The following is a 16,435-nucleotide window of genomic DNA, read 5'->3' as shown; positions in this document are numbered from 1 at the left end:
GGTAAGTAAAAGTGCTTATACAAATAAAATTGGAGCAAGACCTTATGCACATGACACATGTAACGTATAGCACTTGTAAAGTACTGGCTGATACCATACCAATTCCTATATATATATATATATATATATATATATATACAGTGCAGACCAAAAGTTTAGACACACCTTCTCATTCAAAGAGTTTTCTTTATTTTCATGACTATGAAGGCATCAAAACTATGAATTAACACATGTGGAATTATATACATAACAAACAAGTGTGAAACAGCTGAAAATATGTCATATTCTAGGTTCTTCAAAGTAGCCACCTTTTGCTTTGATTACTGCTTTGCACACTCTTGGCATTCTTTTGATGAGCTTCAAGAGGTAGTCCCCTGAAATGGTCTTCCAACAGTCTTGAAGGAGTTCCCAGAGATGCTTAGCACTTGTTGGCCCTTTTGCCTTCACTCTGCGGTCCAGCTCACCCCAAACCATCTCGATTGGGTTCAGGTCCGGTGACTGTGGAGGCCAGGTCATCTGGCGCAGCACCCCATCACTCTCCCTTATGGTCAAATAGCCCTTACTTTCAAAGTTTTCCCAATTTTTCGGGCTGACTGACTGACCTTCATTTCTTAAAGTAATGATGGCCACTCGTTTTTCTTTACTTAGCTGCTTTTTTCTTGCCATAATACAAATTCTAACAGTCTATTCAGTAGGACTATCAGCTGTGTATCCACCTGACTTCTCCTCAACGCAACTGATGGTCCCAACCCCATTTATAAGGCAAGAAATCCCACTTATAAAACCTGACAGGGCACACCTGTGAAGTGAAAACCATTTCAGGGGACTACCTCTTGAAGCTCATCAAGAGAATGCCAAGAGTGTGCAAAGCAGTAATCAAAGCAAAAGGTGGCTACTTTGAAGAACCTAGAATATGACATATTTTCAGTTGTTTGACACTTGTTTGTTATGTATATAATTCCACATGTGTTAATTCATAGTTTTGATGCCTTTATAGTCATGAAAATAAAGAAAACTCTTTGAATGAGGTGTGTCCAAACTTTTGGTCTGTACTGTAGATGAATGACATCTTGTTGCTCAATTTGGAATGCAGTTGTGAGCATGAGGTCTAGGACTTTAGCTGACGTTTATTTTTTGTGTTTTTTTTTTACCAGGAATTTTTAAAATCAGTTTGTAGTGAAATGTAAAATTGTTAGACAGTAAAGGAAATCAATGTGCCACATGGGCATAAAAATAATATACAGATTTAAAGGGGGTTTCCAAGAGTTTTAACAGATGTGCTCATGTAGTTGCTTACCTCATGTATATCTTCTCCATGCTTTTTTATTTATTTGGACTCTCCTGACCTGTTTTCACCATGTAAACACATCTCTTAAGGTTGATTTCCATCCTGTATGTAGCACTTTCTGTTCCTGTATCCAACCAAACCCATGATGCACTTCTCCTTTCTCTGCCACAGTCCAGCATGGACCCTTACAACTCCCAGGTAATTTATAGCTCCTCCCACCCAGCTAGTTACATAGCCCTCCCCTCTATCACTGTCCCTAACAACACCCTGCTAGTTTATAGCTCCTCCCACCCAGCTAGTTACATAGCCCTCCCCTCTATCACTGTCCCTAACAACACCCTGCTAGTTTATAGCTCCTCCCACCCAGCTAGTTACATAGCCCTCCCCTCTATCACTGTCCCTAACAACACCCTGCTAGTTTATAGCTCCTCCTACCCAGATAGTTACATAGACACGTTGCTACTTTGACTTGTCCATAGACATAACATTACAGGAAAAAAGAGATAACTTCATGGACATGGTCATGTGACCACAGCCCAGAACGGAAGATAAGAGCAATAAAGGTAAAATAAATACATTACAAAATTACAGCTACCTTCATAAATGATTATTTTAAAGGGTGTGGATGCAAACTGGAAAACCCCTTTAATTATCTCTTTTCATATTCTCATAGGTTAGTATAATTAGTACATTTCTATTGATTAGATGCCAAATCCAGCAGTATGTATATGCTACACTATGTATGATGCCTCGGTAAAAGTGTTTCCTTAGGTTCTGGGAAAAACAAATGAAACAGAAATTCTCAGGAAAGTTCATCTGCAAAGGACATCAACGATTCACATTTATACACGCGAAGAAGAAATGAAGCGGGAGACGAAAATAACAAAGAAGGCCATACTGAATATCTTCAGGATTGATCCTTTCCGAACTAGAGGAGCAGTGTTAAAGTGCACCTGGCCATCTAATTTCATGCAGCATCCAGTATTTGTAGCACTGCAGCATTCCTGGAAACAGTCGCTAGTAGTGATGGCAGCACAGGACTTCGTGCTGGTGGAGCAGGTATTACTGCATCCCGCCTCATAAGAGATGGCACCGTTTCTCACCATCTTTTGCAACTGCATTGAAAGAAAGAAATATGTTCTTTTTATTGCACATGTCCATATTGTGGGTCTGTGTTGGAACAGTACGTTTAGTGCCAAGGACAGGGTTAGATAGGTGATGGGAAAAGACTTACCCCACACCAGGACAGGATCTGATCCAGTCCTTAGGTCTAAATATACTACTTCAGCACAGAACTTATGTGCCCTGTGGCAGTCACACTGAAAATGTGTCCTGATGAGCCAATATTCTGTCCACTAAAACTTTCGACCAAATCTAAGTTGGACTAATCTGTCCCACTTTCATGCACCCGAATCAAGTATTTCTGCTGCAGAAATGTATCAAGATTTTGTGATCATTCATTTCTTTATAGCGGTTTAAAAGGTTTTCCGGGAACAATTTAAAATGGCTGCCAGAGACTGTGAGCAGGACAGATTGCCACCACCTGCGGAGCTGTCTGGGGGGCCTCACTACACCTTATGCTCTGGCACTTGGATATAGTGCACATTGATGAGGCAGGATCCCATCATTATCAACTATTGTGAACCAGTGTGCCAATCAGACAGAAGTGTGAGTGGAGGCAACCAGTCCTGCTCGCATTCTAAGACAGGTTTGCTGGGAGCCATTTTAAATTATTACTGGAGAACCCCTTTAAGGTCTTTTCCTCTGATTCAGTCCAAATCCTTTGCATAGTCATTGAGTTAAAGGGGGCATTTTAATAATCTATCTGCTATCCACTAGATAGGGGATTATGGGGGTTATTTATTAAGACCGTCGTTTTAGACACCGGCCTTAATCTCCCCTATAGCTGGCGGTGGATCTACATAACTTTGGCGGATCCACGGCCGCTTCTAAATGTAAGACAGCTTCCGAGCTGTCTTACATTTAGACCATTTTCTACGCCTAAACCAGGCATAGAAAATGGTAAATGTGATGGGCCTGCCGGCCTGTCCTATTCCCCGCCCACACCACACCCGCTTTTTTAGACCTGGTGTAAGCAGGGAAAAGTCACAGATTGTGGCGCAAAGGACCTTTGGCGTAATTTCTGGTTAGTTAATGACCCCCTATGTGTTCTTACTGGAATACCCCATGAATTAATTTTGTCTTCCTACGGCCACCAACAGGAGCAAATAAGCTCAGTGCACTATTCTATGGGGAAGACTTTATATGCGGGTCATGATATAGCCTGTGCTGCTTGAGGATTTGCTTCATTTATCAAGAGGCTCATGACAGGTTATAAAATGACACGCATCCTCTGGCAGTCCATGCGCCTAGAATGAAATCTATACCAGTTTATAGTTGGCAGACATTTCAGTCATCATTTACACTAGAAAACTGATGATCATCTGGGCGATGGCCCTACCCATGCCACACCCTTATTTCAGAAAGTGCTGAGGGCACCACTTAGTGGTGACTGCAGGTAACAAGAATGTTAGATTTCATCTTTGTCTCTGCAGAGCTGTGGGACAGAATAATGGTACTCTGACCAATATAAGAATACATTAGAAAATGAATCACACATTTATAATAAAAAAAAAGGTTCTCTATAGCAGGCATTCTATTACTGTTCTGCATGTGATATACAGTGGAGGTCAATCACTAAACATGGACTTCTGTTTTGCACCTTACCAAAGTCACAAATATTTGTGCAAACGCCATTTTGCTGAAAAATGGATGACTTTTTGAGTATTTATGCCACTCTTGCAGCTTTCTTTGAAAGTTGGTGGAGCTTAACTGATAGGGGTGGGACCCCCATCAAGGGTACGGCCACATGATCAGGTTTCCTGATGCAGTTTTGGAAGCCAAAATCAGGAGATATGACTTTTCCATTTTTTTTTACAATACAATCCTGGTTTGTGCCCAAAAAACTGGTGCAATATTAAACTAAAATCTATACCGGGGGTGGTCGGTTTCTGACACACAGACATGACAGATGCAACAAATGAATACAAAGGCCCATGCCAATCTGTCAGCAGTTTTATGCTGCTTTGTTCTAACAGCTCCAGCGCAAGGCAATGAGTCCCCATATTCATGGGCTCACAGCTCTCCCCACCCACCTGCCTCCGATGGACAGTTCAGAATCAGCAGCATGCGCTGGAGCTGTTCAATACAAGATTTTGGCAAAAACGGCTGGGTCACTTAAAGGGTTTCTGTCACCCTGCAAAACTCATTTTTTTTTTTTGGGCTAGTTAGATTGCTCATAGTGCGATATAGCATATAATGGTATTACTTACTTTCATGAGGCCGATTCTTTATAAAACGAACTTTTATAATATGTTAATGAGGGCTCTACCAGCAAGTAGGGCGTCTACTTGCTGGTAGCTGCTGCAGAAATCCGCCCCCTCGCCGTGTTGATTGACAGGGCCAGCCGTGATCTCCTCCTCCGGCCGGCCCTGTCAGTAATTCAAAAATCGCGCGCCTCGCGTCATTCGGCGCAGGCGCTCTGAGATGAGGAGGCTCGTATCCTCAGCACTCTCTCAGTGCGCCTGCGCCGATGACGTCTTCTCTTTCGGTGATGTCATCGGCGCAGGCGCACTGAGGGAGTGCTGAGGATACGAGCCTCCTCATCTCAGAGCGCCTGCGCCGAATGACGCGAGGCGCGCGATTTTTGAATTACTGACAGGGCCGGCCGGAGGAGGAGATCACGGCTGGCCCTGTCAATCAACACGGCGAGGGGGCGGATTTCTGCAGCAGCTACCAGCAAGTAGACGCCCTACTTGCTGGTAGAGCCCTCATTAACATATTATAAAAGTTCGTTTTATAAAGAATCGGCCGCATGAAAGTAAGTAAGAGCATTATATTCTGCTATATCTCACTATGAGCAATCTAACTAGCCCAAAAAAAAAAAATGAGTTTTGCAGGGTGACAGAAACCCTTTAAAGAAAGTGACCTAGTATTTTGCTAAGAATATCTGTCACTAGTTTATGTTGCCCTTAATTAGGACACCATAAAACTGGTAATAGATTCCTTTTAATAAAATGGTTACATTTCATGTCGGGGGGCTTTTTATGTGTGAAATGCCAGGCTTTAGTAAATGACCCCCCATATATGTTTAAAATGTCAAGATTGTAGAACATTTATATTATTACATACATTACCTCACAATGGGCTATTCCAGCTTGACACAGTTTGGCTTGGGCAGCAGTCTGACTCTTAAAGCAGTCCGCCCCCTCACATTTAAATGCTCTACATTTCTTATCCTAAGGGACAACACAGAAGACAGGAGAATAATCATCTATAATGCACAGGTATACTGACAGTATGAAGAAGTTGATGGTCGAGAAGAAACAAGCAGTGATGATCTGGAAACATGACCAACGAGACCATTAGGAATGGTAGGACTGTTACAGCTTTTTCTCGCACATTATCAATGTCAAATGTGTATTTTTCATGTTAAAATTTATCTTTATAAAAAATAAATATAAAAACTGATATGTCGTAGAGATGTGTCAGAAGTTTCATCTGTGAGGATGTAGTGGGACTATAGCGGCGTTCATACCACGCCTGTGCACCATTACATGAGATCTCTACGCCTTACACGTGCTTAGCCACCCAATATGGAGCTCCTTCATAGACGCCAAAGTGGGCACCACTAGAACGCAAGGGAGCTCCATCATTGGTATAAAACGGGAATAGCTTTGTAAATTATCAGTATTTTTAATAGGTTAAAATGGAAAAAATGACTAGCGTACTCTGTTCTAGATAATTAGCTTTGTGTGCAATGATGGCGCAACCCCTTTAATACTTACACTGTATACTATGTTTGCTGTAGTAGTGGGTGTGGTAGGAGCAACCGTACTCATACGCACTGTGCTTGGCATAGCTGTACTGTTTTGAAGGGTGCCTATAAGATAATAAAAAGTAATGTGTAAGACTTAACCATTTACATTAAGTTCTGCACTATTCATACAAAAAATTGTACAGATGATTTTTAATAAGGATATGTGAATGGGGTCTAAGTGTCCTGTATATACTGAAGATGCCAATGTGTTGGCATAACATACTGGGAGGGGGAAGCACCAACTGCATACTGAATAAAATATAATTTTCAGTATTGAAACTGCGACTGTGACTAGCGAAACTGCGACTGTGACTAGCGAGACCCCAAGTTTTTTGATGGCTTAATTCTTAATTTGATACCACTCCATAGCACCTTGATCATTCATTTTTTGATTTTTGATTGGTGGGGGCATCCTCTGGGCCCCCTACAGAGCTGGAAAATCAAGAAACTAAGGATCTTTGACTTTTCTCCTTCACAGCGGTACTCCTGGACCCATTAGTGAATAGGTTGTTTTGCAGTTCCTTGCATAGTAAATGGCTGGGAGCGTTGCTTGCTAGTAACTGTTGGGTGGGTTCACACATTGAGTAAAGCTTATCAATAAAGTGCAGTCTTTGGGCTTGGACTCCCATATTGTTGAATGGATTAGGCAGTGGCTGAGGGACAGGCAACAGAGGGTTGTAGTCAATGGAGTATATTCAGACCAAGGTCTTGTTACCAGTGGGGTACCTCAGGGATCTGTTCTGGGACCCATATTGTTTAATATCTTTATCAGCGAAATTGCAGAAGGCCTCGATGGTAAGGTGTGTCTTTTTGCTGATGACACAAAGATTTGTAACAGGGTTGATGTTCCTGGAGGGATACACCAAATGGAAAAGGACTTAGGAAAACTAGAGGAATGGTCAAAAATATGGCAACTAAAATTTAATGTTGATAAGTGCAAGATAATGCACCTGGGGCGTAAAAACCCAAGAGCAGAATATACAATCAGTGATACAGTCATAACCTCAGTATCTGAGGAAAGGGATTTAGGGATCATTATTTCAGAAGACTTAAAGGTAGGCAGACAATGTCACAGAGCAGCAGGAAATGCCAGCAGAATGCTTGTGTGTATAGGGAGAGGAATTACCAGTAGAAAGAGGGAAGTGCTCATGCCGCTCTACAGAGCACTAGTGAGACCTCATTTGGAGTATTGTGCGCAGTACTGGAGACCATATCTCCAGAAGGATATTGATACTTTGGAGAGAGTTCAGAGAAGAGCTACTAAACTGGTACATGGATTGCAGGATAAAACTTACCAGGAAAGATTAAAGGACCTTAACATGTATAGCTTGGAAGAAAGACGAGACAGAGGGGATATGATAGAAACTTTTAAATACATAAAGGGAATCAACAAGGTAAAAGAGGAGAGAATATTTAAAAGAAGAAAAACTGCTACAAGAGGACATAGTTTTAAATTAGAGGGGCAAAGGTTTAAAAGTAATATCAGGAAGTATTACTTTACTGAGAGAGTAGTGGATGCATGGAATAGCCTTCCTGCAGAAGTGGTAGCTGCAAATACAGTGGAGGAGTTTAAGCATGCATGGGATAGGCATAAGGCCATCCTTCATATAAGATAGGGCCAAGGGCTATTCATAGTATTTAGTATATTGGGCAGACTAGATGGGCCAAATGGTTCTTATCTGCCGACACATTCTATGAGTAACATTTGTGTAAGTGACTCCAGACCAAAATCTGCAATGAAATCTGTTTGTGCTGCATAAGGTTTGGATTTCTGGAAATGAATGTAATCCGCAGTGAAACGCCTTAGCAATTCTGCAACACATGGCTGATTTGCTTTGTTAAAACCCCATTCACTTGCATTGTACTCTACTTTGTTAAGGAATATCAGTGTGGATTCTGCAAGTGAAAACCTGGAACAAATACTTGATATATGAAATTACCCTAAAAAAGTGCAGGTGCCGTGGAATGGACATACTGATGTGGACAGCACACGGAGTGCTGTCCGCATCTTTTGCAGCCACATTGAAGTGAATGGATCCACATCCGAACCGCAAAAAATGCGGATGATATGTGGTCAAAAAATACGGCCATGTGCATGAGCCCTTATGGAAGAGTGGCAAGAAGAATGCCATTTTTGAAAGCAAGCCATAAGAAGTCCCGTTTGCAGTTTGCCTTAAGCCATTTAGGGGACACAGCAAACATGTGGAAGATGGTGCTCTGGTCAGATAACTTTTTGGCCTAATAGAATGCACAGCCGCCCTCCATTCATTTTTTAAGGGGCCGGGGAGAATAGCCGAGCACTGGCTCGGCTATTTCCGTCGGCCCCATAGAAATGAATAGGAGCAGGGGCCGCGCATGCGCGGTATGCTCCCATTCACTATTATGGGGAGCCGGCTTGGTAGTGGCCAGACCGGAGTCCTCCAGCCAGCACCTTGCGGGGCTCCGTTCTCGATATAGGTGCGGGTCCCACATATAAGACAATGGGGGAATATCCTAGCGATATGCCCCCATTGTCCATGATGAGACAACCCCTTTAAGTTTGGTGGGTTCATGTGGAAAAGTTCAAGGGGTATGAATACTTTTTCAAGGCACTGTACATATGAATACACCTAATAATATGTATTTATATGTGAATTAGGGGGTCATTTATTATTAGATAATAATACGCCAATTTTTGACACACATCTGTCACAGATTCGGTCGCAAAGGGAATTTGCGGCTAAATCTGCAACTTTTCCCTGCTTATGGCAGTTCTAAAAAAGGGAGCACCCCTTCTCTTTTATCTGCTGTTTTATGTTTATATTATTCTAGTGCTGCCCACCATCATTATCAGAGTCACTTGATGAGCATCCTGATGAATTACAGCAGCGCACAGTACATCCTTCTTGTGCTGAATCATTACACAGGTGATGTTTGCAATGTTCATCACACTTAGACTCATAAAAGGAACTGTTGTGACGAAGCATCTGGAACGAGAAGAAAGGTACAGTTCTTATATGTTACAAGAAACCAGCTGAAGCCAGCACTCAGATACTTATGTAGACCAGGTAGGGATAATACAACTGCAGTGATGGCTTCTTTAGGAATTTCCAATCTTACAGATCTTTTGAAAAAACATAGACATCTGTCTCATTATTTTGTGATGCGAGGTGACTAAAATAGGAATTTGACATTGTTTTCTTTTTACATTTTGTTTAGTGGCACTCACCAGTAGTGTGTTTATTTTATAGTTTAGTTATAGCCTTGGTTGTATCAATTATCTGTAATATATTTTCCAGTTCATCCCTCATGACAGCATAACAGGAGGATGCTCCCCTTTGACCTTCTTGGGACAGGAAACAGAGGTTAAAAAGGTCCCTCCCACCTCCACTCACCAGTGTTCTTCCTGTCCTATTCCTGAAAGGATGCAGAGAGGTTCCCTGCTCTAGGGTTGAAGAGATTTTACAAGAACTTTTAGGGTCTAAGACTGGCACTAGGATCGGGGGGTGTCGGGCCTCCCCTTCCAGGTCTCGAATAGCCTTGCTAAAACCTCTCGGGGTAGAGGTCCCTTAGCAGCCTGGAACCCACCTGGCGGTGCATGGCTTGCTGCCTGCCTCTGTGGAGTCTGAGCCTATAGTTGGGTTCTCTAATGGCCTGGTTTCTATCGTTGGGTTCATCCTCATCCTTCCTACCCTATAAGTGGTCGTGCTAGTACCTCTGCTGCCACTTGCCTCTGTGCCTGGCTTGCTGCCACCTGCCTCTGTGCCTGGCCTGCTGCCACCTGCTGCCTCCGCGCATGGCCTGATGACACTTGCCGCCTCCGTGCATGGCCTGATGACACTTGCCGCCTCCGCGCACGGCCTTCTGACACTTGCCACCTCCGCGCATGGCCTTCTGACACTTGCCGCCTCTGTGCTTAGCCTGATGACACTTGCCGCCTCTGTGCTTAGCCTGATGACACTTGCCACCTCCGTGCATGGCCTGCTGACACTTGCCACCTCCGTGCATGGCCTGCTGACACTTGCCACCTCCGTGCATGGCCTGCTGACACTTGTTGCCTTTGCGCATGGCCTGCTGACACTTGCTGCCTCCGCGTATAGACTGCAGAAACTTGCTGCCTCCAGGCAGTGGCCGCCTGACACTTACCTATGGGCAGTGGCTGGCTGACACTTACCTCCTACTGGTGCCCTGACACATAAAAGTAACAGGCTAGGAGGCAGGAAGTTAAGTTAAAGCTAAAAGGTTCCTAAGGTGAAGATCTCAGATATGGACCCAGTGTGACAGAAAGATTAGGGAAAGCCTAGTGGAGATGAGTGGTAGTTCATTCTATGCACTCTACTATCATTAGGTGAGTGGAGTAGCTTACAGTGCCTAGTCACGATCTACAGTTTAACACAAAGCTGTATTTGGAGCCACATTCCTCCATGGACAATTTTAATAGAAATCGTATGTAATTCAAGGAGTGCAAAACATATATGGGTACCGTCCATGTGATTTATAGGGTATAGTATACTCTTCACCTGGAGATAGTATGGGTCAGTCTGAAGTTAAAGGAACATTATTGTGACCAGAGCAATGAAATTTAGTAAAGATCCTACCCAGACCCGTTATACTGGGAGACAGCACCATCCTGGCTGGGAATTCGTCTTGCATGGACTATAGTTATCCCTTCTAAGGCAATAAATTGGTATATCTACCTCAAAACAAATAATTTTCAGTAAATGTCAACTTATGCCCAACTAAGCTCTTCTCTATCTTATTCTACCTATTTGCACCTAAAGGCGCTGATGTCACAAACATTAGGGAACCAGCCTTCATTGCACCTAATACCCATAACCTCAAGAGCACCTCTGTCGCGTCTGGCAAGGAGACTCCCCTCACTGCAAGCCAACCCAGGGAGCTGCGCATTCCTCTGTCCACATTCACACTTAGAAACATAGAAACATAGAATGTGTCGGCAGATAAGAACCATTTGGCCCATCTAGTCTGCCCAATATACTGAATACTATGGATAGCCCCTGGCCCTATCTTATATGAAGGATGGCCTTATGCCTATCCCTTACAGCCATGCTCACACATATAGCTGCAGCTATGTTAGCTTCACAGGTCCTGTAACCTTTTGCCACTCCTCAGCCCCTGTGTCTCCTGGCTGGTGCCATGCAAAGATCTTGTTGAACCCTTAAGACTGCTTCTGACCTTGAAGCTATGTGGGCAGGTGGGTTCTCAGTTGGCCTGGTTTCGTCGGGAGTGTACTTCTTCTTCTTCCTTGAGTTCATACCAACACCTCCTGGTACGGGATCCCAAGCTTGTCCTAGACCGGTATGAAGTTAATGGTACGGGTTACCTCATCGTTGATGTCCATGCCTGCCTTGTGCCAGTGCTGTCAGCTTGGCTCTGTTTCTTACATATACCTTGTAGACATCCGGAGTTAGTTGTTTTTCAGATTATAACAATATTTTATCTGGTTTTAGAGCGAGTCGCTTTTACGCAATGGTACTTACTCTATAGACTAGGCTTAGAGGTAAAGGGCATCCTTTTTATGACCGATGTCTAATAGGATAATTTATTCTTCCTCTAATTAAGTATTTAAGTCTATAAACAGAGGTAGGTCTGTTGATCAAGGATTCAGATAAAGAGACATTTCAGAGTTACAACTGGGTTCACAAATTCTGTCATCAAGATTTAGTTTTCTGGCAGAATCAAAAAGTTTCTGTCTCAAGTTTGTTCCTGATTCTATGAAATGGTATTTTCATCCAATGCTAAATATCTGAGATATGTTGTCCTTAGACTTGGTCCCCCCCCCTAAATTATAATTTGGTACGTCTCCTGTTGTGCTGTCATGAGGGATGAACTGGAAAATAGGAATTAGACTTACCGGTAATTCACTTTACAGAGATTCCCTCATGACAGCACCCGTACATTCCCTCCCTTACTAACTACTATGTAAATATTGCATATAACATTTTCTGATGATTTTAATGAATCAGCTGCATCCATCCTGGTGTAGTAATCTGGAAAAACACTGGTGAGTGGAGGTGGGAAGGACCTTTTTTAACCTTTCTGTTTCCTGTCCCAAGAAGGTCAAAGGGGAGCATCCTCCTGTTGTGCTGTCATGAGGGAATCTCTCGAAAGTGAATTACCGGTAAGTCTAATTCCTATTTTCAATTTTTTTTGTTCCGTTTCTCTTATTATTGAAAAAAAGCAATATTATACTTGAAATTTAAAATTTTTTAAGCCTTTTTTCTTTTCTTTTTGTTTTTTACCACTTGGACACACTAGTTCTGATGGCTGGTATAATACACTATAATACACAATATTTTTCAGTGCATTATTCCTGTCCATATTACACTCATTAGCCTAATTGGCTTCTGTAGATGGCAGATTTGGCCCATTATTATGTTGGATTTACACGGCCCGATAATCAGGCCAATTAACTGGAGGGAATGGTCATGAAAAAACGCTCTCTCCTGATAATATGTCTGTGTAAAGATAACGCAGATTATGCTGTGTAAACAAGGATTGGCCTCCCAGAAACGATGAATCTGTATGAGGACAAGCTATAGCAGTAGCCATCACTCATCCCCATACAGTGGAGGTGATTGCTGCATGTAAAACTGAGGAGCAGGCAGTTAGAAGGAATTGTCCCTTCCTGATAACTGTCTGCTCACTTGGGCAACCATTTAGCTTCTGGCTGCCATGGCAGCCATTGGCACCAGGCTATAATTTTGCAAGAGGGACGCGATGGGGTACAATCCAGATGAAGCTTCCTGTCTCTGTCAACCACTTAGATACTATTACATGAACAGTGCTGTGCATTAAGGACCTTCCCATTCAGCTGTACACAGAGCAGGAAGGGGCTCACCTTGACTTCTGGAAAAAAAAGGTCACTTACCGCACAGTAAGTCGGGCATGTGGCATTGCCAGAACTTTTGGATAGTGAGTCGTTTTCGTAACATTTTTGTCCCATGCAGTTAAAAAAGTTACAAGGTGCTTCCTGTGATAATATTGATAAATGAGATGTATTAGATATTTACATGACATCATAAGAAATATGATATTTCTCATAAGTGCTGCAGTAAATGAAGATATTTCTGTAACTCAAGGGAGTTTCAGAGTTCATCATGTTCTTGGCTGCAATGATAACGTCCTGTGTACCACACTTGACTGCTGCAGCCATTCACTGAATTAATAGCACTGTTTTTGCAGAAGACATAAAGCTGTATAGTCTATGGGAGATGTTCGTAAATAACAAGCTGACCAGAGCATACTGACTGTGAGGGCATCCACTTGGCAAATGAGGTTCAATAAATGTTCATAAATGTAGTTATTCATCTGGCTAGTAATAATCTGCATGCAACATACAGTAATGCTTGGAAGTTTGTGAACACTTCTGAATGTTATATATTTTATATATTTATACCGTATTTGACCTAAAACTATAACAAGGATCTATCAAAGTCTGATCTTTTACAACACGTTCGTGGACATTTATCATGGTACAACCAAATACATTTTTGAGGTCGCCCACTCCACTTGATTGCCTTCCCATTGATTTAAAAAAAAAAAATCGGACTTTTGCTGTCAAATTTTCTGCTAATCCTAAAGGTTCACATACTTTTGTCACTCACCGACATGCAATATGGATAATTTTCCTCAATAAATAAATGGCCAAGTCTAAGATTTGAAAATCTGATGTCGTTTTAGGTCAAACTTATGCAGAAATATAGAAAATTCTCAAGGGTTCGTAAACTTTCAAGCAACACTTTACATCCGTGGGGGAGTTGCTTCTTGAGATGGATCTGGGTGTAGTTGTAAATAATAGACTAATTAACAGAATTCAATGTCAATCAGCTGCTTCAAAGGCCAAAAAAATATTGTCATGTCAGGATATATATATATTTTTTCATATATTTCAATATATTTTTCTCCATTTTTTGCCCTGGTATCAGCACTCCTCCTATTCGGCCCAGGTGATTTTAATTAGCAGGAGACTGCATAATGGTTAATAAATTCCTACCAGTTCTCAGTTGGAGTTCCTGAGAGCATATGCAAAGGTGAGCTTTGACAACTGTTCATATGGCGCGGTGCTGCATGGTAGTCATTGGTGCTACGGTACGGTGCTGGTGGGTTGGTGGGGCCCAGTGTCTGGGTGGCATTGCCAAGCAGCAGGGGTGCTGTTTGGCTGGCGGGTTCCGCCGCCTGCTGGCGCAGTGCTGCAGCGTCAGTGGTCGCTACGTGGTACAGCGCCAAATTAGAGTAGGTTCCCACTCGAGGAGGCAACCTTGTCGTGGTGAGTGGGCTTATGCTTTTTGATCGAAATGTATACTAATGCCTCATGCACTCTACAACTGGGCTGCATCTCAATAGGGAGCTGTACTTGGGAAGAAGATGGCTAGAAGGTTGGAGGAATGTTTAAACTAGGGATCGGTGGATGCAAATTGTAACGGTCGCGTACACACACACACAGGGGGGAGGGAAGTGACCACTGCGCTCCACCCTTACCCCTGGCCCTGCCTACTTGCCTCGCGAGTCCTAATGACAGGGGACAACTGGACGGCAATCCCTAACTTGGAGTAAGTGCAGGGATGACAGACAGACAAACAACAGGACGTGAACGGACCGAGTCAATACCAGGAAAGCTGCAAAGTACAAATGGAGCAAGCAGAGAATTGTCAGGAGAAGCCGGGGTCATAAATACCAGGAGAGCAGAGAAGTACAAGAGGAGTCCTAAGAGAGTAGTCAGGTGGGAGCCGAGGTCACAATACCAGGACGGAAACGCAGTACAGGAGCAGCAGGCAAAAGGATGGTCAGGGAACAGGATCAGGTAAGTATTCAGCAGTCCAATAAATAGCCAGGAACCTAGAAATTAACAGGCAACCTGTGGCTAGCAGGCTGCCTGTATTTATAGTGAGGAGTGAGGGTCATGTGACGTGGCCAGCGTCACATGACCGACAGACCAACCAGTTGAGCACCGAGTGATCAGCTCGGCGCTCAAGGCAGACTAGGAGCAGGGAGCCACCCAGCTAGTAAAGCCGCCCTGGGAATGAGGTCAAACACAGAACCTCATTCCAAAAGCTAAGCAACAGTTCTGAGGGCAATGGGGGACCGAGTGCACCTTCGGAACCCCGTGACACAAATACAGTATAGTAGGGGTAATGAGAGTAGATAGTGACCTGGGACTAAAGCTGGTTTACATGGCCAGATGGAGCAGGTGATTGTTGGGAAGCAGGTGATTGGTTGGGAAGAAAGTGTTCCTTCCCGACAATTAACTTCTCATCAGTGGAGGTGATTTACATGCAGCGATCACTTCCATTGTATGGGGATGAGTGATGGCTATTGCCATAGCTCGTCCCCATACAGAATCATTGTTTCTGGGGAGTGCTGTTAAGACTGCACAATCTGTTGCCCAGAAATGATGATTGAGGTGTCTGCACCAACAGTCATTTCATCCAAAGAACAAGCATTTTGCTCATTCATTGGGTGATCTGCTTCACCTTTTCATGGGCAGATTTCGAAAGAACGTTCATACGAATGTTCATTACGGCTAATCGGCCTGAACATTGGGCCACGTAAACCCAATTCAAAGGGCTTTTGTCCTCAGGAACATGCCAGGAGTCAGAGTCCCGCCAATCAGATATTTATAGCCTATCCTGACAATACGTCATCAATATTAATGGCTGGACAATCCCTTTAAGGTAAGGAAAGCTAATTTATATCAGCTTAGAGAGGACCTAAAAGGCATAAACTGGGATGTTCTCAAAAATAAAAGTACACAAGCTAAATGGGACAATTTTTAAAACTATAACTTGTGTGAAATATATATATACCTTATGAGAATATACATAGAGAAAGCATATGTAGTTAAATAAAACTGTAAGGGTAGCAAATAAATAATAAAAAGAAAGTGTAAAAACTGCTAAAACAAAGAAGGCAGCAAAGAGGCATTAATAAATGATAAAGAAAAAAATAATGTAAAAAACAAAGGCTTCAAAGACTGAAACGAATGCAGAAGCTTTGCCAAATAAAGTAAAACTCATCCAAAAATATTCTTCAATGATATAAATAATAAAAAAAAATAAAACTGAACATGTTGTCCCCCTCAAAATTAATCTGGGCGTAAGGGTGGAAGAGGCAAAAGGAAAAGGACAATGTATTAAATACCTTCTTCTAAAGACTGATAACAGTTTTAGGAATATCTGTATTGGTATTAATAAATTCTGCGCTAAAGGGGTTGTGCAAGAATGGAGGGTGTAACGGGGTTCCGAAGGTACACTCGGTCCCCCATTAGC

General features: G+C 42.8%; 1 protein-coding gene across 1 annotated transcript in view; it reads right to left on the bottom strand.

Annotated features, from left to right (window-relative positions):
- Nucleotides 1-1,749: 1,749 nt before the first annotated feature.
- Nucleotides 1,750-16,435, bottom strand: part of LOC120995318 — a 98,997-nt gene continuing 84,311 nt past the window's right edge. The window contains exons 6-10 of the mRNA XM_040424441.1: nucleotides 13,039-13,140; nucleotides 8,989-9,133; nucleotides 6,136-6,230; nucleotides 5,485-5,586; nucleotides 1,750-2,403 (exon numbers count right to left, since the gene is read on the bottom strand). Coding sequence (XP_040280375.1) covers nucleotides 2,131-2,403; nucleotides 5,485-5,586; nucleotides 6,136-6,230; nucleotides 8,989-9,133; nucleotides 13,039-13,140 — 717 coding nt within the window. The 3' untranslated portion in view covers nucleotides 1,750-2,130. The remainder of the gene's footprint in view (nucleotides 2,404-5,484; nucleotides 5,587-6,135; nucleotides 6,231-8,988; nucleotides 9,134-13,038; nucleotides 13,141-16,435) is intronic.

Source organism: Bufo bufo, chromosome 3, assembly GCF_905171765.1.
Source record: "Bufo bufo chromosome 3, aBufBuf1.1, whole genome shotgun sequence".
Taxonomy (NCBI): domain Eukaryota; kingdom Metazoa; phylum Chordata; class Amphibia; order Anura; family Bufonidae; genus Bufo; species Bufo bufo.
This window is presented reverse-complemented; position numbering and strand designations above follow the sequence as displayed.